Source organism: Indicator indicator, chromosome 8 (genome assembly GCF_027791375.1).
Source record: "Indicator indicator isolate 239-I01 chromosome 8, UM_Iind_1.1, whole genome shotgun sequence".
NCBI lineage: Eukaryota > Metazoa > Chordata > Aves > Piciformes > Indicatoridae > Indicator > Indicator indicator.
The window spans coordinates 24,772,981-24,796,488 of NC_072017.1; the positions used below are offsets into that span (position 1 = coordinate 24,772,981).

At 50.0% G+C, this 23,508-nt stretch overlaps 1 protein-coding gene across 1 annotated transcript; it reads left to right on the plus strand.

Annotated features, from left to right (window-relative positions):
* The first annotated feature begins 22,350 nt into the window (after positions 1-22,350).
* CLDN23 (claudin 23) lies at positions 22,351-23,052 on the plus strand. The gene has a single exon (XM_054383253.1). The coding sequence runs from the start codon at positions 22,351-22,353 to the stop codon at positions 23,050-23,052; it is 702 nt and encodes a 233-aa protein (XP_054239228.1).
* The last annotated feature ends 456 nt before the right edge of the window (positions 23,053-23,508 follow it).

The following is a 23,508-nucleotide window of genomic DNA, read 5'->3' on the forward strand; positions in this document are numbered from 1 at the left end:
ACGCAACTAGATGAGGAAAACTGCAGCTAGCTGCTATGGGTGTCAGAGCACACAATTCCTCCCCATGGCTCCACAGAGTCCTTTCCCACCTAAACAAGTTTAGGTCATCATCTCCCACCCAGCTGACTATACTGCAAACTGAGGCTCCTTCCCTGAGGGTCTCTGAGAGAACAGGCACCTTTACACCTCGATGGCACAAGAGCGAAATTTACCAGCCTGATGCTTTCAGCACTGCCTCCACACAGGCATATTGCAACGTCACCATGGCTAGGGACATGGCTCTAAACCAGCGTGCACTTCAGTAAAACTTCTTGCTTCTGGGCTCAGAAATACCCTGGCCAACCTCACCCACAGTCACCCTATTGCATGGCAAAAAGAAAAATTACTAATAAGACCCTGGGTGGGACAAAGTGAAGGAAAGGGAGAGCCAGTGACCCACAAGTGTCATCTGAATTCAGATGACACCTTTAGAAAGGGAGACTTTGACTGGCTAAAGATCTGCAGACTCCTTCTGTCTAGCAGGCTGATAAATTAGGATGTTTCATGAAAGAGCAGGGAAAAAGGAATATCAATGGGATTAACAAATCAGACTGATCCATGTCTCTATCTTTTTAGGCTAGAGGCTGTTTTAGGTTTTTCCATGGACCTCAGAGAGACCAGCTTAACCAAAGGAAAGCAAATCACTCTTTGAAATACCTGAACACCTTCAAAGGGATTAATATTATTTTCAGGGACAGCATCCTTTTAAAATATTCTATTCTTTGTTTGCTTTCAGACCTAGCAAGCCGTGCCCGACATCACCCAAAATTGAACAAGTGTCCTGATGAGAGCCAGAAAAAAAAAAAAAAAGACGAAGGGATGAAAGTGGGGACCAGAGGCAGAAAAAAATTCTGCAGTTCTGATTTCATAACCGACGCTGCCAACGGCCTTTTAAAGTTCGAGATTTCCCTGCCTGCCACGAACGCAGCCCTTGTTTCTCGCTGCCCAGACCACGGGGCAGGCGGCCCCGCGTCCGCACGCCAGCGGGCAGCCGGCACCCAGTCCTGCGCCGCCCGGGAAACCGGCCGGGCTCGGCCCTCCGAGCAAGCCGAAAGCCAGGAGCTGCTTGAGAGGCAGCCCCAGAGCCCCCGCGCCTTCCGGGGCACCGGCAAGGACTTGCTATAAAGGCTACCTGCTATCTATGATAGAGATGCGAGGATGCAACACAAGGATGCTTCGACGCAAAAAACCCCAAAGCCTCAACCCAAAGCAGCTCTGCCGGACGGACCCTCCGGAGAGCCCGGCGTCCACGGGGACTCATAAAAGTTTACCGGCCAGGGCCCGCCGGGGTTACCGGGGCAGGCGGCAGTGCCGGTCGAGACCAGTGCGCGCCCCGGACCGTTCTCACTCGCCCTCCGCCCGCATGCTCGGCGGGCACCGACACGGCCCCACCACCCTGGGACATCCAGCGGCCCCGCCCCGGCCCCGAGCGGCGGCGGAGTGCCTCCTAGCCCGCCCTTTTCCCGGGAGACGGCGGCCCGGTGCCCGCTGCCGGCCACTCTCCCCCACTCACCAGCCTCCCTCGACAGCAGAGCTCCTCTCCGCCCGGCCACGGCCGCCGCCGCCACCGGGCGAGTGGCAAACGGGGCCCCGCGTGGGCTGGGGGCAGCGGCCGCTCCGCCCCGGCCCGCCCCCCGGCCCGCCCCCTCGGGCACGGCGTGGGCAGCAGCCAGGGCCGCACCTCCTTCCCCCAGTCGCCTCTGCCTCGCACAAAGCACAGTCCCCCGCTGCCAGTGCATAGCTCCCCGCGGCGACACCCCGCAGCGACACCTGCAGCGCTCACGCTGGCAGGCAGCGTCTCAGGGACACCTTCCCCGTGGTAGCGACCGCAGGCACCCACACACCCCGGCAGCCCCTCACGGACCCCGTGGGGTCCTACACGCACGCCTTGCAGGGACACACCCCGAAGGCAGGCTTGAGGACTCAACTGGAAGACACTGTGAGACAGAGAGTTCGCTCATCCTCACCGAGACTGCCAGACAAGGACATGGTGAAGTGCAGCCCGAGGGAATGCTGTGGCAGGAGAAAAGTTCGCAGCGACTGAAAGCCGGGCTTGACCCCACTGTGCAAAAAAATGTAGAAAACTTGTGCTGGCCTGGGTGGCTCCCTGTAGTGTCTGAGCTGCGCTTTTGGGCAGACTGGGAAAGGACTGATGTTTTCTCACCCCAGCGTTTGCTCTGTGGTGTCTAATCTTAAGCATCTAAATTCTCCAAAATTAGGATAAAAGACTCCAGTTCTCCCCCTGCCCTGGTCAGGGCCTTAGCTCAGCTCCCTTGAGCCACCTATCCTTTAGTGGAACAAAGCATTCCTAGTCTCATCTGTTTCAGGACAAAATAGTGGATTAAAAAGGCAGATAGATTTGCCTAACAGGGAATCCAAGCCTCAAACAGGGAAACAGAAGCTGAAGATATGAACAGCAGTTACAGAAAAAAATGTCCCTCTTGGGAACAAATCATCCCAGTAAAATTTTCTCCTTTAGGGAATTTTGGCAGTGCCACAGTTTGCAAACCTTTCTGCTTGCTGTCTACGCGTGCTCTTCCTTTTCAATCAGTTATTAAAACAGTCCAGAGACCCCACACTAAGCATAAACACAGGAAAATATAGGAACTCCTCCACTTAATTTGCCATATTGCCATGAAGACATCTGCTGAACACACCTCCAGCTTCTTCTTTCAAGCAAACCACTCACAATCAATGTGCTGCCCCTTTTTGCATGCAGCATCCCAGTGCCCACATGCCCCGATGAATGAGTCAATTAGCTCTCAGAAATGCCAAAATCATGACAGAAAACTCTTGTAGCACAGAGCCAAAGCTCATCTGTGAGAGGGGAAAAAATGAACTGGGAAAACGAATGGCCCAAATTTCCAACAATTTGCCTATTTTAAAAGGTTTGGATGAAAGAACCCAGCTCACACCAGACCAGCAGTGTCTGTAGCTGGGGTGTGTATGGCTGGCTAATTTTGGAGGATGGGGTACTTCCCCAAATGCAAGGATCCAAATTTCATACCTGGAAGTGTAGAAAGAAGCCCTGCCATTTTCACTAAGAGCACTGTAATTTTCTAATTGCTGAAGTGCTATGATTTTTCTCAGCATGACTTCTTAATGAAGAGTCAGGGACCTTCACTGGAAAGGGAAGGACCTTCACTGGGAAGACCTTAGGGAAGGAAAAACAGATTTAAAATTTGTCCCAGATTCACACTGGAACAGTAGGCCATACTGAGCAAACTGTCCTGAGATGTTCACCGCAGGTAGAAAGACCTTTCCCATACCAGAGCACTTGGGGGTATGGGACAATGAAAATTTATTTTTTCTTGTAAAGTCATCTTCTTTATGTCCAAAGATTTCAGTGGAAAATTGAACAACCTCAGATTTTTTGTAAACCAATTGTTCTGTAAAGTCTAACACCAAGAATGATGGCTTTTTGTGTGGCCGTAACCCCCCCATGGTTCCTCCTGTACAGTATTCATCTTTATTCATTTTAGGTATTTTCCCATGTCCACAAAAATATGCACTAAAGGAGTCCTCTCAAGCGGAGAGCAGTGCACAAAGCCCTCTAAGACGCGACCACATGTGCCAGCCAGCCATTATATCTTCCAATGTATTGTTTTCCAGAATGCTGACTCGGGAACAAGGCACATGGCTCAGAATAACCCTGATAGCACGAAGGGAAACTTCAGGTTGACTGGAACTTTGGGAAAGAAAAAAAGAAAAGAAAAGAAAAAAGAAAAAAAAGAGAAAAAAGAAAAAAAAAGAAAAAAAGGAACGCTCTCTGGAGATGGGTTCAGCATCATTCATGAACAGCAAAGCTACCAGAGACCAGAGCAGCCAGGACTCCAGCTTCACCCATGGCACCACAACTAGTAGATCTTTTGGATGTAAGTAGGGTGGCATCATCTGTGCTACGACCGTTTTGCCTGTGATGGAGCCAGGGACAGCCAGTGCCAGCACCTGCCACCAGCCAGGCAGAAGAGCAGCAGGCCATCCTCCAGCAGGCTCTCAGGATGTTAATACCTGCTGCCACTCAGCTTGCTGCATTGGTCAATGTGCACATCCCTGAAAACTGCCTCTCCATGCACTGCAGACCCCTTTCCCACTCCAGAGGTTTGTAGCTTTATTTGCCATGCCCCTTTTCTCCTCCAGTCCTCCTTTCCTAACAGAGCAGCTGTGCTGGCTGCCCCCACAGCACACCCTTTGCCTCCCACTCCTGGGACTTCTCCTTGCTCTTCGTGAGACTTCCATCATCTTGACACCCCATCTTGCTGCAGGAAGAGAACATACCTGGGGCCACAGGTGCCCCCTTTGTTCGAAACAACACCATGAAAACTAACTCCAAAACCCCCCTCAAAACCCAACCCCTCTTTCCTGGGAAGAGCCAATTAAAGACTAAATCCATCAGCCATAAAGAATGAAACCCTAAACTGGTCTCTTAACCATTTTCCATGGGAATTACCCCCACTGCTAACATCTGGAAACCCAAAGCATGATCTCTGTAGGACCCACCTACCTTCTAGGACTGGAATGAAGTCCTAAATCACTAGCACAACCGCATGTGCAGGCAGTAGTCTCCCATCCTATCCTGGCCACCGCAATGTGCTGCAAATCAGTATGCCATCCAGTGACAGGCAGCGCTGTTCTTTTGCTCGAGGGAATGTGTCAAAGGGGGAGCTCAGCCCTCTGTACCCAAGAGCAACAGTGGCCGTTAAGAAAATGTGGGATAATAGCCCTTTTGATGGATGCTCAGCTTGTGCTTTTGGGATGTAGTGGTTGTGGTGGGGCTGGAAGGGGGAGGGGGCAGGGAGGCATATGACGGTGCTGATAACAAGAGGGCTTTGTACACAGCGACCCAGGGGCTCCCACAGCTGCTCCAGCCCCCTCTCCTGCTTGAGGTAGTTTGGGTGGGAGAAGAGAGTACAAACGCTCAGGCAAACGAACATGACAGATAAGATTTTAACAATCCAGTCTGTGCCTCTCTTTAAAAGCAAAGCTGCAGCAGAGCACCTCCTTCTACCGTTCAGGCAGGGGCTCTGGAGACAAGAGGCTGCTCTGGGCTGCTGCTTTGGCTGGGAATGCCCTCAAGTGTGTCCATCCTGTTTGTTTCCTTTTCCCATGTAGCTGGTAAATATTTGCAGCCCGTGCTGGCCAAAGCCCTCACCTGCTTCTTGCCATCGTCCCAATAGCCTTAGTGGTGCTGATGTGAAGCCTGGTGGTAACCTGGAGCATCTCCCTGGGAGAGGGCAGGGCAGGCCATCAGCTCAGAACCAGCCTGTCCCAGTGATCAGTACAAGAAAAAGAACAAGCCCAGGAGTGGGCACTGTGGCGGAAGGAGGAGCATTGTAGCACACAGTATCTGACTGATACTAACTCCATCCATCTCTGGCTTTATTTCACCTGTCATCATATGATGACAGTGTTTTTCTCTTATGACACTTATTCTCTGTGGATAGGGAGATAGTGATGATAGCAGCTGGCTACAGATTGCCAAAAGAAACGTACCACCACCTCCCCCCCCAAAAACCCCACACGGCAAACCCCCACCCCAAATCCACATACATTTTGTTTCTGTAATCCCTGTCCCAACAGGGCATGATCACAACCTCCCAGCCAGTATGTGTGCTTGCTCTAATTAAACTTGGAACAGCTGAGGGGTTTGGAGATGGGATTAGCTAATACAGTCCAGGAGGCATGGATATTCCTGCTCACATCGGGGCAGATGTGGACAGGACCCCTCTGTAGCATTAATCCAAGGCAACTTGTGCTTCATTCACAAATAACCCAGCTGCCTGTGTCCCCCCTCCCAGCCACGCCTGCCATCAGAGTGGGAGAGGTGGCCATTGCCAAACGCTGCCTTACCCCCTGGCTCTGGCTGAAACCCACTTTCCTGCCCATGGGCAGGGAGAGGGAAGGACTAACCGCGGTAGGCAGGGAGAGCAGGCATGCACGCAGGTGCAGAAAGCTGGCAGCCAAACAAAGGCAGATCGCAGGAGCAGATAGGGGCGCAGGCAGGCTACAGTGCTTGTCAGCATGGCTTTTTATAAGCTAGACCAAAGGCAAGGGAAGGAGGGATGAAGGAGATGGTTTCTCACTGATGAGAAGATGCTATGATGCATCAGCAATGGAACACCAGTGCTTTGTTAAAATTAGGACCCCTGGGCAGGGTTTTTGTTGTCATAATACTCTTTGCTTGACATCAGGCTCACTGGACTGTTGTTCCATCCTTCAGGGCAGATTTCCAAGCACTCCTAGCCACCTTGGAAAGGAGCAGAGCCCATCTCTCTGAACAGCTCAGTAGGTAGCAGCTTCTAAAATTTCTCATACATCAGTCTGCTTGAAAAGCTGAACCCAACCCACATGGATGCCTGATGAGCATCCTCAGGCACAGTTGGTTCCTTATTTCCAAAACATGCCCTCAAATCTTCCCTCTGCCTTTTCAAGGCATTTTTAAAAGACACATAGCCCCTCATGCTGAGACACAGAGGCTCCGTTGCCAGAGACAGGCCTCCACTTGCAGAGCTGGTGAACCGGTTCCCAGGGTGTGAGTTGCATGGGCAAGCTCTCCCATGCTCCAATGGGTTTCGCATAGCCCTCTTGGAGCCTGGCTGCTAAATGCCAGCTCTTTGTGGAAAACAGGTGGATATGGAAAAGTTGGGGGGAGCCCAAGGCACTCAGTGTTTTGGAAAAGGTTGGTCCTGAAGCCAGGGCTGAGGACTGGCAAAAGGCAAGATGTTCATTCATTTTTTAGTTCTTTGAAGACAGAAATCAGGAATCAGACCAGGGAAGGATAATGGGGGGAGGGGCTTGGGCCAGTTAAAGTGACTGACATGGGAGATGCAGTGAACCAGACTTGCCTTCCCAGCCTTCCTTGGATGGGGAATGAAAAGTCTTGCAGAGCAAGCTAATGGTCCTTGACCAGGGGCGGGTAATGGAAGTAAATGCCAAGCACCTTCCAAGGTGCTGGCTTGGGAAATAAAGCCCCAAGCTTCTTCCCAGTCCAGTTACTGTGAGTCTTACAGAAGAACCAGTAGCCTCCAGCACTGTGAAGCAACTTTACAGGAGGCAGCAAACACCACCTGGCCTCATGGCAGAGTACCCCAAGGTCTGACATTGTTGCTGCACCCAGAAGACAGCGAGGTCTAGAAAAGCCATTGCCACTGAAGGAGCAGACATGGACACGAGGCACCATGGGAGAACATGTTGATGACTTCTGCCTCTCTGCAATAAGCCTGGCTTCTTTCCTTGTTCCTCACTGGTGTTTGGTGTTTACGGGCGCTGGGAAACATTTGCTCCTTGCACTCCTTCCAATGGAGCGTGGGAAAAGCTCTCACCCGAAGCAAAAAAACACGGGAATTTGCTTTCAAGTCTATTCTTCTCACTCTCTTTCTCTCCAAGTGAAAAGCCCTGAGCTGTCTTTTTTTTTTTTTTTTCTTTGCAAGGCAAGTTTTCTGGCCAAGGAAAACTGGTGTTTGTCTCTCAGCAGAATGACAGGCATCAATACAAGCTGAGGGCGATGGCAGTTGCAAATCAACCAGGACAGAAGAGGGAGTGGTAGCAGGGCAGATGGTGCCTGTGTGCACCTTCCACCCCTTTCAGATAAGGGAAGTGACACATTTCAGCTTCAGTAGAAAGAAATAAATGTTTGAAGGGCATTTTACTCCCAGAGGATATATAGAACCCTTGGCTTGGTACCTGGCTCACTGGGGCAGGCAAAGAAAGGAAAATTAGCATGAAAAAAAAAAAGTATGAAGGTTACCCTCTTGCTAACTGGCTCTGGAGCAAATAGGCAGCAAGCAGAAATACAAAAGCAGCCTCCCCTGTCAGGAGCAGCACCAGGGTTTCTCTCATCTCTCATTTGGCTGCTATGTGCTGAACCTGTCTGGTGAAGGCAGCCTCTGCACTGGCACCTGGCACACACAGGCATTCAGAGCTGTCAACCCTATGTGCCCAAAGTTCCTGGGGCTGAAACAAGATCATGCACCAGCCCAGCTGCTCAGTCCTTACTTGTACCCCAGCCTCAAGAGATCTGGCAGAAGGAGGCTTCCCACCTCACCAGCCAATGTCTGCCTCTTCTGCTGGCCTCTCCACCTGATCCAGCAGGCCTCACTAGGCAAGCCTGCAAGGAGAGTCAATAGCTTTTGGTGGCCTATCTGCAACAAGACTAGGGTGATGCAGAAGGCAGGGAACTTTCAAGCAAAAGAAAGAGGCAAAGTCATGCACTTCCTTGCCTGGTGGACCAGAAATCACTCCTTCTACAGAAAACAAAGCTGAGAGATCCGAAAGGAGTCTTCAAAATTCACAGGACAATGACAAACCTGGAGAAAATGGAGACCTCAGGAAACTGCCCTCTTCTCCAGAGCAGGTGTACACCACTAGAAAGATGCTCCCCATGTCCAAGGATGCTGCTAGGAGGCAAAAAAAGGCAATCCTGTCCCCTTGCTGCTTTCCATAGCTATCTCTCCAGTATTACAGGGCAACCCTGGGGACCAGCAAAATGACAGCTGTAACCCTTGATGTGACCCAAGAAACTCACTCTATACCCAGAAAAAAGAGAGGGGAATACCCTTTATCCACAGAAGCCAAAGGCAGATCTCATGCTTCCAAACCCCATCCTGCAAGTAACCTGACGCCCCTAGTACAATTTTTCCTGTGTGAAACTCCCTCCACAAGAGGTGCCTTAGGTGAGCAGCTGCAGAGGCAGCCAGATCCCAGAGGAGGTGTTTGCTTTCTCCACCTTCCCCCCCCTGCTCCACACCCTTTTTTTAATTGTTTGCACATCAAGAAACGACTTGCTGTATTGCAGCCTCCCAAAGGGAGTCGGGCATTGAACTAGTAACCTGAAACTGCCTCTCAGGGAGACAGCCAGCACCCACCTCCCTCTGCTCCCATGTCTTCTCCCCAGGGAGACAGCCAGTATCCACCTCCCTCTCTTCCCAGGGCCCCTCCCTACCTCATTCCTGCCTGAGCAGCAATCACCGTCCTCCCCTCACTCTGATCAGCTCTTCAGCAGCTACACAGTTCACTTTTAATGAGCGCGGAGGAAAAAAGCACAGAGCTGCCATTCAGGGCTCCCTCAGACACCAAAACATCTCTATGCATTAATAATCCCTTTCAAAAGCCCCTTCCTTGCACCGCCTCCTCCCTTCCCCCCCGACCCCGATGCTTTTCAAGAGCTGCTGTGATTCATCTGAGGTGCAAAACAGCACGGTAAAATTTTAATACAGCCTGAACATGATGTGAGAGCATTCAAGTGCCTTTTAAACAGCCTGCCTGTCTCCAGCAACTGCTTTGAAGGCAAGAGCGGTTCAATGCTGTTTGAAGAGCTTCAAAGAGAATATTTGGGACTGATTTTGACGTGACTCAGAGAAGGCAGGAAGCCACATAATACAATTCCCTCAAAGCATGAGTGCCAGCAGAGGAACCTGCCGGCTCTTGCCGTGACTCCCTGCTGGGGGCTGGTCCAGCTGCGAGAGCCTGGGAGGATCAGAGCTGTGAATAGGTAACCTATAGGTTACCTACTGAGTGCTGTGACCTGGTGCCCATCTTCACAAACTACTGTGGGAAGAGATTTCCCTGACCATTGGTTGCACTGCATGCTAATAGCCTTGGGACTAATGATCTGCCCCAAGGTGTTGTTTAAAGCAGGTGAGAGCTCTCCAAGCCCCAGGGTACACACGTTGATAGGAAAAGTATGAAAATAAGGCAAAACCACTTGGGTTAGCCCAAAAAGAAAAACACACTGATAGCAGCCAAGGACTCCTCTACAGCCAGGCAAAAAAAAAATGGAAACAAAACCATTGCCCCAGAAAGTGGGGCTAGGAGATGAGTGAACAGGAGGAAACAGCACAGACAGGAAATCCCAGTGTGAGTAAAATTGATGGATTTCAGAGCTGAGCTGTATTTGCAAGAGATTCAGTAGACATGCCTCTCAGGACATTTTTTAAATCAGCTGGGAAGTGAAAGAGGCACATGTGTTAACCTTTTACTAGAGTTAGCCTCAAGAGCAAGCAGAAGTACCACCTCACCTGCAGCAGGGCTGCTTAAATGCACTCATCAGCCACTCAGCCTCCAGCAGGACCATGCCACCCCTAGAAACATATCAGCAAGGTGCACAGGCTGAGAATGAAGCTTCTTAGGCCCAGTTTATTTTCTCCATTGCAGGAAGATGCAAGACAGTGTCCTATCTGCTTGATGGAGGTCTGTTGCTCCCAAAAGATCGCAGCCAGCAGCACTTCACAGGAGAATGGAGACAACTGAATGCAAGTTATGTCTATGCAATTAAAAAAAAAAACAAACGGCAAAACTCAGTTAGCCAATGGGACACTTATTGTTGTCTGACACACCCATGAACACAGGCATGACTGCGAGGAAATGCCAGAGTTTCTGTGTGCCCACAGCCCTTGTATTTTGAATCCACCTGCTGAAAGGAGTGACAGGCGAGAAAGTAGCCAACAGTCCTCTGAGGGAGTGACAGACAGGTGATGTGACAGGAAGGAAGCACAAAATCAACAAAACGGGGCTTAATCAGGGACACCACCACCACTTACATCTGTAAGTAAGGAAGGAACTTCCTACAAGACATCGTTGTGGAGAAATCTCCCAAATTATCTTGTGGAACTTAAGATGTCAGGGAGTCTCTCTGATACATCCATACGCTAATGCAGGCAGTGCATGGAATAAACACAAGGAACTAGAGATCTGTGTGCAGTTGCAGGGCTGTGATCTCATGGTGGAAAGGCTGACATGACTGGAGTGTTGCAGTGGAGGGATACAGGTTCTTTAGGAAGGACAAGATGGAAAGGTGAGGAGTGGGAATTGCCCTTCATGTGAGTGAGCAACTGGAGCATGTGGGGCTCTTCCTGGGGATGGATAAGGATCCAGATAAGGAACTAGTGGATATCTTATGGACTAGGACTAAATGGAGAACAGGTAAAGGTGGTGTTATTATAATGGGTGTCCATTATATGCCATCTGTCCAGAAAGAACAAGTGCATGCTGACTTCTGCAGAACAGCAGGCTCAAGTTCACAGGCCCTCATGTCTTCACTGGGTCTTCAATCACCTTGATTTATGCTGGAGGGACAAGAAAGCAGGACATAAGCAATCCAGGAGGTTCCTGGAGTGCATTGATCATAAATTCCTCTTCCAAATGACAGGAGCCAACAAGAAGTACTCTGCTGGACCTCATATTTGCATAAGGAGGGGTTCATTGAAGATCAATGTGAAGATCAAAAGCATCCTTTCTTTAGTGACCAAGATATAGTGGTGTTCAGGATCCCAAGGTGAGAAGCAAGCTGAGAACTCTGGTCTTCAGGACAGCAGACTTTGGTGCTTCCAAGATCTGCCTGCAAGAGTCCAATGGAATAAGACCCTGGAAGGAAATGGGTGAAGAGGGCAGGTAGTAAGAATTGTCTCCCAACACTTGCTAGCTGTAGATCACTTTAGGTCACACTTTCCAGATCCTGGTTCTTGTGTTGGAAAGGGAGGGCTTAGTCATGCCCTCTTCAGCATACATGGGTTTCTTGTACCATCCCTCAGTCATCTCCTCATTCTTACTCCTAGGCACCGCATATTCTCAACACAAACAAAGTAGCAGCTGAAGACAAACAGTGTGGAGGAATGAGACAAGGCGCTGCATGTCAGAGTAAAGCTGATGAGAAGACTTGTTTACCAGCAGAGTGCAATACCTTTCATCCCAAGGTGGTTATCATCTATGGGAAAGGCTCATGCAGAGTGTGGTGAGAGTCCCACCATCACCAAAACAGGGCAGGTACAGGAGACACCAGTCTGAACTGTCAGGAATGCTGAAATGCCTGACATGGTGCTGTGTCAGGCTGTGATGTGCAACAGGCACAGTGCCTTGGTGTTGGTAGGAACTGTCTCTTGGAGCACTGCAGAAAAAACCCACGGAGGGATGGGAAGATACATACTATGTTTCTGTGCTACCATACTTCCCAGGCATTGTTTTTACCTTTCAAGAGCAACATCAGACAAACCCAGGCCCCCTTGGTATTTTTTCACTGGACAATGATTTATGGAGCAATCTAGGAGCAACTCCAGCCAAAGTAGGGGAAAAAAAAAAAAAAAGAGCAAGATCAGAACTGGATCCTGCTTGGCTGTAGCTGACATCTGGTTGAACATCCTCCTGACAGGTCAGCCCTGCAAAGACAAGCCTGCTGGCACATTGTTGGGCTAGAGGCACCAGTCAACAACCGAAATTCTCTGTCTGGAGTTTGTAGACAAACTCAGAACTGAAAGGCAATCTCTGCCACAAAAACTCCACCTTCCCTTAAAACAAGCATCAGGGATGGGTACTGGTCAGTTCCTGAATAGAAGAGAAAACCTGGGTCCCTGTGTGAAGTTGACAGCTGCTGACCTTGTCTTCTAGCCAGGTGGATCTGAGTCCCTCATTGGGCCGAAATGAGACTGGGTGTGGCTGCATATATTGTGGGTAGAAAATTTTCAGAGCAGCTGAGAACTGGAATTTGTGCTGTGAGTACGAGCTAGCAGCTGGTTTAGGTGATTCATTGCCTTCTGATAACTGCCCAGGTCCTGAGGCATTTCTGGTATGCAAAACCAAGGTAGGTCTGGGCGAATCAGAGGACTGAGGGCAGTTAGCAAAGACATGCACAAGTTTATTGAGAGACCAAGCTGTAAACTGACACTCTTTTCCAAGGTCTGCATTGGACTTCCTGAAAACACTGGGTCTCCTTTGTTGCCAGATTTGGGGAGTGCCTTGGGAGCAAGCCCCTTGTTCCACCCTCCAAAGGCAGGTGCTGGTGTGAAAGGCTGGAAGAGTCAGACCAAGCCATCTGCCCACTCTCCAAAAAAGATGTCCACTAAGTCCTCTGTGTCAGCCATCAAGATATAAGTTCTCACTGTTGCTGCTTGGATGATCCTGAGTGTCTCCAAAAGATTTTCTTCCATCTCCTGCTGGCCTCCAGGACACATATCAAGATTATTTGGCCTCAGATTCTCTGTCAGTCACCTAAGCTACAACAAAATTCTTTGCCAAGAGTATTTGACATCTTGAGTACCCAAAGGTTGCTTTGGAGAGGCCAGATGAATGGCAAGGTCTTGAAGATGAAAAAAGGAACAAAAAACTCAGTGCCAGCTCATAGCCACATCACCTCTAACTTTTCACTTTAAAAAGAGAGGTCATTTGTCAGAGAACAAAAAGGAGCAGAAAACGCAGAAAAAGCAATTCAGTGCAGCTCAATGGCCTTATATATGTCCCAGGGCAAACTTTTTAATTATACCTTATCCTAATTACTATTGTAGCAGCAAAGACAACAAAACAGGCACCAGCACCCAGGGCACCCAGAGCAGTCCTGGGCATGGTAAAGGATGAAAGCATTCCCAACCCTAGCTGTTAAATCTCAAAGTCTGATGCTCAGGAAGCTCAGCAGCAAACCTGCAAGTTCAGACATTTCAGTAAGGGCATTTCAAATGCAGTGGCAGGCCTGAGGGAGGAATGTAAGGTCAGCTCTTCAGCATGTGCTGTGTTACCATTGTACGTGTGAGTAGCATGGGTCCACTTCACAGGGCACTAACGCTTAGCCAAAGAAAAACAAAGGACTGCTGTGTCCAAGTGCAATGGAGATGTTCCCCTGATGCAGGAGAATAACCCAGCTTTAGTATGTATTGAATATTTTCTTTTGCAGACCCATGGCAGCATTGTCTGGAAAAACCCTCCACATTCTCTGGTTCAGCCTCCTCCTTGGAGCAAGACTATTGCCAACACTGATGCAGGCCAAACAAGCCTGTCCAACCAACACTCAGAAACTCCCACGGGTGGCAAGCCACCACCATTCTGATGACCTGCCCTGGGGCTAGCTCTCCTCTTCAAGAAGATGTTTTTCCTGATGTCCAAACTGAAATCCCAGTGATGCAGGAGAAATTGCTTGTAAGCATTTTTTATAAAATGGAGGAGAGAGGAAAAGCAAAGAGCAGAGGAAAGATCTGAGAATTAGCAAAGCTCAAATGTTTGCAAGTGGCCTTAGACTGGTTTGGCTAGCTTTGTGCCAGGTATTTGCCTTCCAACAATTTCTTACCAGTAGAATATAACTTATGTGCTGAAAAGCTGATGATGGAGCATCTGTAGGAGGGTGAAGAAGAAGAACTAAGAGTCAGGTGAGACCTTCACTATTTTTCATTTGAGTTTAAATGGAAGAAACTCATGACTTTACTGCCTTTCTTCCATTTTGCTTTCACATAAAAGTTGAATCAAGAGGTGAATAACTCCATACACCACCAAGATAAAAAGATAACTAGCTGAGACTTTGCAGTCTCTCTTTTAGGCACCTACAGCCAAACTCTTGCCCTGGCATTTAGCCATGATGATGAACAGAAAAGGGGTGAGGAAGTGGGCCAGAATTGTGAAAGAAGGGGTTCATGAACTTTCACCTAGGTGAAATGTACATCAGCTACATCAACACTCACTATCAGAGAAGGAGCCATATCCAGTTCCCAAGCCATGGTCTCCAAGAAGTGCTGGAGGGCTGGAGCAGTACCAAGGAAATGGCACAGAATGAGCATAGCAACCTGTTTAAAAGGCTTAAAGCCAAGTTATAGATCCATAATTCAGTGCTTGGAAAATTGACCTGCACAAAGGATTACTTCAGAGGTACCAAGGAGCTAATACAAGGGCTGAGAAGTGGATAACTCTGATTTCTTAAGAACTGTTTTATACCAAACCATTTAAATTTCCTCTCTCAGAGATCCAGCAGATCAAGGGAAAGCAGCAGATGTGATAATTTTGACCTCCACAGAAGCCTTTGTGCTATCTCATTCTCTTTCTTTTCAGAAAGAGAAATACCATCTGGACAAAAATGGATGTCAAATTGGTACAAAAATAGCACCTTGATGTAGTGACCAAAGCTATCCAAAGCTTACAATCAGACTAAAAGGGACAACTTGAAAATCGTCCTGTCCTTGGTATTATTCATTTCTTCCAAACTGTGGGCTAGAAGCCTCACTACACTGTCGTAGAAGTATTGTGGATAATGCTAAAGAAAATTAGACAAGAGGATGCCAGAAAGTAGATTCATTAGAGGACCTTAAAGAGCTGGTGAAAGCAGGATTTGACATCACTCAGATGAAATTCAATCAAGCCAGGTGTGAAATGCTTTGAAATCAGGTCAATCCAACTCAAGGAAGGAATGATGGCACAGGCTACAAACCAGGAGCATGCTGAAAGCAAGCCTTCCTCCTCCAGTGGTGGAGAGGAGGACACATCACACACTTTAAGGATGTCTGCAACTGTATTCCTAGCACTGAATAAGTGCCAAGGACCAAATCAGTGCTACAGAGGGATGGAGACAGTTCACCCTAGTTTTACTGTGCCCACAACTGCTGTCTACCTGCCCTCTCCTTCCTGCCCAAGTGACTGGCAGAGGCAAGGGTAATGGAGACAGGAAGCTAGCCATGCCCCTGCTGCTCTCATTACACCTTAGCCTTAACAAAACTCTACCAGGCTGGGAATAGTGTTGGGTACCAAGTTTCCATATGGCCTGTAGCTTAGGCTTCCTTTGAGAGGATGATGATTCCTGAAGGATGCTGTGGCCAGTGAGTGACAGCCTGCCTTGGGCAGCCTCTGAGAAGAGTAGTCCTGCAGCCAGCCACAAACTCCAATCCACCACAGCCAAATCTGTGAGAAAGTCCTACCTGAATGGGGCACAGGTAAATATCACCAGCAGAAACCTTTCCAATCTCTCAGAGCAAGAATGATCAGCCCACCCTATCTCTCAGGCAAGACCACCACCTTACAGCCCTCCATACTTTTCTGGTGCCTAAAATCCCATCCACCTATATGACAGCTTCTCACTGTCACCAGTATTAAGCCCTCCAGTCTCTGAGTGAGGTTAACCAGTACATTGCAAGGCCAATCAGCAGTCCTGTACCTCACGTGAGTAGCAAACCCTGCCAAGCACTTCACACAGGACACACACTGGGAGTCCAACAGTCCCTCAGAGCTTTGAAGCAGTCTGGCATTTTAGGAAAAGAGAGGACTTCTGTAACATTTCAGAAAGAACTTTCTCACACTAATGATTTAGTATCAGCCTTTGAAATTCAGCAGCAAAAAGTCCTCCAAATACAGCTACCAGTGATGCTGCTTATCCAGTGACTTTTTATTACGAAAGGACAGGAGGAACTGTGATCTCACACACTCTGCCCCTGCCCTAGCCCATAGGTTGGTGTCTTTTTGGCCAACCATGTGTGCTTGAACAAATTACAGGTCCAGGCAGCACACACCACTTTGGAATTGCAGGGGTTGCCTGTTGTCCTCCCCAAGGGGACACAAGGCTAGAAAAAAAGCAGATGGTGGTAGAATTACAGGGCACAGGTCTAGAGAGGTGAGGTTTTTACCTTGGAGTAAAAGGGAAGGCACAAGGTACCCAAGACAAATCCTTCATTCCCTGTGGCTGGTGATTCCACTGGCCTTTCCATGCCAAAATCAATTAGTTTTGTCTCTGCTGATGTACTAACTGACTCAACACTATGTGTTGATGGTATCAGGCACATTGAAGGCAGAGTGTACTGCATGGATCTGATGCCTTGCCGAGAAGAAAAATATTTTCCTTTAATTTGCAAGATTTCTCTGACTAACCTGGAAGGATCCTGTGCTTTCCTCCAAAAGAGCATAATTTTCCTGTAGAGCAAAACTGGGCAGTGTTCATCAGCAAGTAACATGGAAGCAAGACATGACTATTCTTCCATCCAAAATGTCCATGTAGTTCACAAATACAGTGGAGAGGAATTTCCTCTCACCAAGACAAAGGTCTCATCTCAACCTGTCCACTATCAGAATAAAATACCCATAGACTAGCAGCCCTACTGTTTCTCAGTCCCCAGATCAGGCATAGGACACAGCTGTCTCCTGCCTAGGGCTTTCTCAAGAGGAAAGATTTAAGCAGGTCTGTTCTCCTATGGTCTTGGCCATACATCTAGTGGTTTCACCCACAGAGTTGATAGGACTGCTAGAAAATACACAAAGGCTGTTATAAACCATCTGTGCTTTGGTTTCAGGCCTCTCAGCCCAACTAGAGATCAAAGTACAAGCAGATGAGTCACGTTTACAGTTACCAGATGAACCCCATCATGAAGCACTGCTTTGCCTTGCCAGTTGCAACATGCTCTGCACCCACAGGCATTCGCATTGCCCTTTAGATCCCCAAGCTTTGTGGCCCAGGAACTGGACAACCGTGCAGTTTCTGTAGCCAGACACAGCTTTAACTGCTCTCTTCTGCCTGTCTGCACCTCCAAAACCTCCAAACCACTCTCAACCATTTCAGGACAGAGTCAGACAAAAATAGCTATAGTTGCGAAAAAATGCTTTGTAAATAATTCTCTGAACTGAAAGCAAAGACTCAAAAGCTGCATTGGGCAATATGGCAAGTCCAAGTGCAGCAGTTTGGAAATGAGGAAGTTTAATGGGTGAGTGAATACCTTGCGGACATCAGATAAGGCTTTCAGCAATTCATTCCCAGGATCTAGTCTGAATAGTGTTCAGAGTCACAGCTGGGCTGCAGAAACAGTGGGAACAACCTCAGCACTCACTGATGGGTTTACTGCTCCCTACAGGCATTCCAGGATGCTGTCCCCAAATTGCACAGGTCTGTGCAGCTCCCTTGCACCGAGTTTTAAGCAGGGGAAACAGCCAAGACTCCTATGGACTACAGGCTGGTGTATGACAAGCCACTGTTGGGTACCAGCCTCTGAGTGGGGCCCATCAGCATGGGTCTTAGAAGTCTTAACACACCTAACACATTCCCTGCTTTCCAGTAACCCTCTGAAGGGTATCCTCAGGGTTGCTTTCACCACCATGACCAGTTTGGAAAGTGCCAAGTCAAAGGTTAATAAATCTGCTTGCAGAAGTCATGTCCTGAATGCTGTTGAGCTGGGGCATGGAGCTGCGTGCTAGGTGTCAACCACCACTGCCTATGCTCTGAGTAGGATACAATTGTCTGTGCCACATTCATCTAGCAAGGAGGACCACAGACCCTGTATTGCCTGGAGGCTTGTCCATGGCATCCTGTCAGTCACAAAGACAGCAGTGTGTGTGTCCAGGGAGGAAGCTGGGAACTGGTGTGAGAGATGTCCATTGCAGCCGCAGCTGTTTGAACAATGCAGAGCATGTCCTGGTTGTACTCACATTGCCTAGACCGTGGCTTTTAAGAGAGGAGTTGCCGATGGGGAACCCTCATTTAACACTCTTTGAAGCTCCCCCACTACAATGTCTAGAAGAGAAAGTAGCAAAATGGAATGGTCAGAACCAAGTCCTTTAACCTGGACACCTGCCAAATGAGGCTTCCCTGTGGATGGAGACCAAGAAGAGGCTTCGACAATGAGGTCTAATACTAAAAAAAAAAAAATCAGCATAGGCTGTCTGAGCCATCTTGCTTTGCTCCCAGTCTGCAGGGATTCAGTGTTTCAACTGGGAAACAACTACGTGTGGCTAGTGGATCTGTCCAAGCAGTTAGACAAGAGGAAACTGCAACCCCCAAGTGTCTCCAGGTGCCATTCCCAGCTAGTCTACATCTCCTACAACAGGCAGGACTCAGGGGTCTGCCAGGCTTCTCAATTCTTCTGAAGTGAGAGAGAAGGCAAAGGATACAGAGCCAGGGTCAAGCATCATGTCTGCTGGGCACCTGCCAGACATAGGGCAGCCCAGAGAGGCACAGCACACCTGCTGCCATTTGCCATGTCCACAGACTGGACTGCCACATGGTGTCCAGCATGGGCTGAGGCCATTTTGAACCCAAGAAGTGGTCAGGTACAGTATAACTTACGTGACATGTGGCCACTGGGGTGGTATGGGTGGGATCTTGCTGTGTGTGACACCGGCAAAGCCTCAGAGTCAGCGGGATGTAAACAGGAATTACCAGCTGCAGGGTCCTGCTAAACAGCCCTGGCCCTGGCTTCTCCCTTGCATGGCAAACAGGATGCTAGAGATGCTGCTGCTGCAGTGGACACACAGTGGTGAAGGGAACAGGGTCAGAGTAAACTTCTTGCAAATATGTGCCCCCTCCTCTGGTCTGTGTCATGATCTCAGCAGACAGAGTAGGGACAGAGCTGCCTTCTTACAGGGAAGCTCATCTCCCCTTCAGAGGCTCATCTGGGCTTGGGAATCTGAATCAGACTAGGGATTACAGGAGAAGCTTTGGAGACTGGGGTGTATATGTGTTTTCTGGCATCAAACAAGGCTTAGCTCTCTGTGCTCTGTTGGTGTGATAACGGTGTAACCCAAATGTCACTAGTCCTATCCACACTGACGATACTTTGAGCCATTGTCATCTAAGAGACACTAGTACTTGTTCAGTCTGGGGTCCTGTCAGCACCACTGGCTGGAAGCAGGCACCTAAGGAGCCACAGAACAGGCTGAACGCCCTGAATGCATACCTAGTCTTTAGTAATGCAGGGTACCTGAGGCTGGAAGCAGCAACCCAATTCAATAGTCCATCATGGATTTATTGTTTTGTTTTTTTTTTTTTCCTAGGAATCCATCTCAAGCTCTGACCATCCTGCCCTGGATCTCTTCCAGTTCCAATTAGCTCAAGGCCCTCTGCTGCTCCTCCAAATCACAAAGTGGGAAAGGGGTTGTTTAAAAAAAAAAAAAAGTGCAAGCCAACTGAACCAGGCTTGGATAAAGTTTTCATCATGTTCTTATACAGATCACTTTGCCAAGGTAGGAAAAACTAAGTCACAACCTCAGAGAAGTAGGAAACACCAAGTAAGATGGCTCTCCCCACCCAGCAGCTAGGGAAATATGGGAAGGAAGGCAGTTTCAGCCAGACTATTTTATCTCTTGGACCATATGGCTTTAAATGCTTCCCTAGAGCTTGGAAAGGGCCAGGCTGTGCTTTGAATGGCTTTTCATATCTCCTCATTAGAAAGCAAAAAGGAAGGAATGAACAATTTCTAACAGTTTGGTTAATCCTGTTTCCTCCCCCAGCTTACTCAGGGCAGGTCAGCCAGCATCAGTGCCACATCGCCTAATTTGCTTATTGTTGTCCCACAATCAGGAGCCTGGGCACCAGCCCAAAGGGAAGATGCATCCTCCTGGGCATTATTAATGAACTGCAAAGCCCCAGGTTGTTAAACCTGACCTTAACTGTGATGCTTCCAGCACCCAACTTCTACTTGGTTCTACAGATTCAAGCAATAGACATCTCCCAAACCCAAGTCTGTGGGGACTGAGGCCAAGAGGGACAGAGAGCATCACTGAGGGTGTAGATGAGAGGAGAAGGAATGTGCTTCAAGGAGAGGTACCCTAGAGCAGACACTACAAAGCCCAGGGAGAAATAGCCATAGCACCTTTTGCATTGTGAGCAGAAGGCCTCTAGGTTTCTTAGCCTAAGAAAAACATAGGCAAATCTGACAACAAGCAGAATTTTTCCTTTTCCAGCAGGGCTGGCACAGACCTTATCCACACATCTGGGATGGGGAGCAAAGCCCTTGGCAGCCATGCAGAGCTTGTCTGCAGGCAATCGCTGCTTTACCTGCCAGCATTACTATCGAGCTGTGTTTTGTCACCTTAATGAAAGCCTCTTGAGCTCAGAAGGAGCCAAATGGCACTGACAGGCTCTCACCCATGGCACCCAGGCTCACCATGCCACCCAGCTTGTCCTGTCCCTCTGCCTCCCTTCTTTGACTATGCCTTTTCACAGCCAACCTCCACCTTGCATCCAAACGGAAAAGAAAACACAGCCTCCTGCAAAAGCCAGGACTTCAGGTTCCTTAAGCACCTGCTCCCATCAGTGGAGGAGGCACCACGGCAGAAGGCAGCCTTGGGCAACACATCTTTTGGTGTGTCAGTTGGATGCACAGTAGTGCAGTAGTGGGTAGTAGGGCAGTAGTGGGTGGCTCGGCATGGAGTCAATGCCTGGAGCAGGGTAAAGGTTTAAAAAGTTAAAGAGACAGAAAAAGAACCATCAATCCTGAGCTTAGTTTCTTGGATGAGGAGTGCAAACTAATTGCTGCATAGGACAAAGCTAAGTGTCCTGGTCTGGAGCTACCCACTGCTGGTTGTCAGCATTGCTGCCCTGCAGATGCAGCTGGGCACATGAGCTCCTGCCCGAGTACAACCCACCCCTGCCTTTCCAGCTAGGCTGAGATTCAGTGAGCAACAGCTCTGCAATCTATCCCTGAAACGATCCCGTATCCCCAGAGAAGAGCTTTGGGGCACTCGCGGAATGGCTGTAAGGATGGAGAAGTGGGGAAGGGAGCCGGGGAGCAGCTGGGCCAGCGCAGACCCAGCCAGGCCTCCAGGTGGCCACGAAACCAGCAATGCAGAGATGCTGCGGGGCACACTTGCAGCCAGCCCTCTGAGTCAGCTGGGGTTGTTCGTCCAAAAATTAAGCCAGAGGGTGCTGCCCTCTTTTGGGCTCAGCGTGACTGGCAGAGATTCAGGGAAATTTGCAGAGGACCCAAACCAGCACTTTCGGGGGCTCGAAACCCCCCATAGGGGTTCTTAGATGTGGTGACTTCCCATACCTGTCTCATCGGACATTCCAGAAACTTTTTGCGTTGAGAGCCAGGCTGCTGCGCCTGGAGGTGGCCTCTGAGCACAACCTGGGAAGGAAAGAGCAGGGCCAAGCTCAGGAGTGTTCCCTGAAGGACACGGAGATGCTTGCTGGGATCAAGTGCCAGAAGTTGAAGTCTAGGGTCTGGGAAAGTCTCTTGTGCCTGGAGAGGACCACAGGGTCCGTACCACCTGCTACCATTTCATCTTAGTTAATGATTTTCATAAATTAATTCTTTTCGTAGTAAATTAAGCTAGCAGTCGGTCTAATTAAGCGAGCCGCAGCAGGGTCCTGTGCTTCTTCAGCAGAGAGTAGTCGGGACTGGGCGCTGCCAAGGCCCAGGGTGACGCTGCCACATCCCAGCACCGTTTGCAGCCCGGGGAGGGCTGCCTGCCCCGGCACCCAGCCAGCAGGCTGGGGAGGGCTTCCTGCCTCCCCCGCACCAAGCCCAGGGAAGGGCTGCCTGTCTCAGCACCCAGCCCGCTGCCTGCTCTACCAGGGTGCCGGGCTCCAGCCTGCGCCGAGCTCCTCCCTGCCTGCACTTCCTCCTGCCTCTGGCACCTCCCCGCAGTGCTGGACATAGCTCCGTGGGCTGCCCATCGTGCGAGAGGCTCCGGGACTGCTGCCCTACCAGGGGATACCCCTGCCGGCACCGAGCAGCCCTGGCGCACTGGTGCCACCTCTTCTGCCCGGGTGACGGGCAGCAACAGTGAGCCCCAGGTCTCCCAGATTTCCCCCGGACCTCTGCCTCTGGCGACCAGGAGCACACGGAAGGCTGCTTCACTCACGTCCTTGGCATGCGGACGCCAACAGCGATGATCGTGGGGCTGGTGCTCTGCCCCTGCGGGCTCCTGCTGACACTCACAGGCACACTGGCACCCAACTGGAGGCAGGTGAGCCTCATACCTAACCAGCCTATTGACCTCGTCTGGGAACAGGGCATCTGGGACATGTGCAGTGAGCGGCAGAGCAGCCATGACCGCCTCTGCGGGCAGGCTGATGAGCTGGGCTACTTTGAAAAGGTGCCCGTGCGGGCAGCCCAAGGGCTGATGCCCACCTCGCTGGTGCTCACTCTCTTAGGCTTGGTGGTGGCTGCCCTGGGGGTTCGATGCTGGCAAAAGGAGCCACGGCATGTACTGGCTGGTGTGGCAGGTCTTGTGCTGCTCCTCTCAGGGCTGCTGAGCCTCATACCTCCCTCCTGGTACACCCATGAGCTGTGGGCACTGCCTGCACCAGCGGATAGCACGCTGGTTGTAGGCTACAGCGTGGTGCTGAGCTACTTGGGAAGCTGCCTGGAGATCCTAGGGGGGCTGGCACTCGCCTTCAGCTTCCATCACTGCTGCAAGGAGCACAGGACCCCTAAACTGCCCCCCACGCCTGTGCCAGAGGCTGGGCCATCCTCCACCATTGGGGCTTACCACAATCCCTGGGATGTGCTGGAGGATGAGCGATACGAACGGCACTGGAAGAGCACCCTACCTTGTGACTCTGACTTGTAGCCCCAGCACAGAGACTGCAGTGGGCACTGGTGAGCCTGCCAGCCTGGCGGTAAGAGCAGCACTGGCTCCTGCCCATGCTTGGGGTACCTCAAAGCAGATTGTAAACAAGATTGAGGATCTGGCTTGAATCCCTGCAACCTCCTCAAAAGCCTGACGCACTCCAGGTTCCAAAACTGTGCCAAAGCTGCTGGGTTGGGGACCAGCCCTAGCACCGGTCTCTCCAATGCAGCTTTAGCTTATCCTCCTGCACCAAGCATCAGCTTTGGGCAACAGCAGCTCCAATGGTCCCGCATGAGGAAAGTACAGGTCAGTCCCATGTAGCCTTCAGGACTCAGAATAGGGGAGGGGTACACCTTCCACACCTCTGCTCCACTCAGGGCTATACAAATAGCAAAAGAAGAGGAACAGGTCTATGCTGTGGAACGGTTATGGGCTTCAGGCCAGGCAGGCTGGGCT

What these genes read in the sequence shown, in the direction of transcription:
- CLDN23 (XM_054383253.1), top strand. Translation starts at nt 22,351, where the DNA reads ATGCGGACGCCAACAGCGATGATCGTGGGGCTGGTGCTCTGCCCCTGC.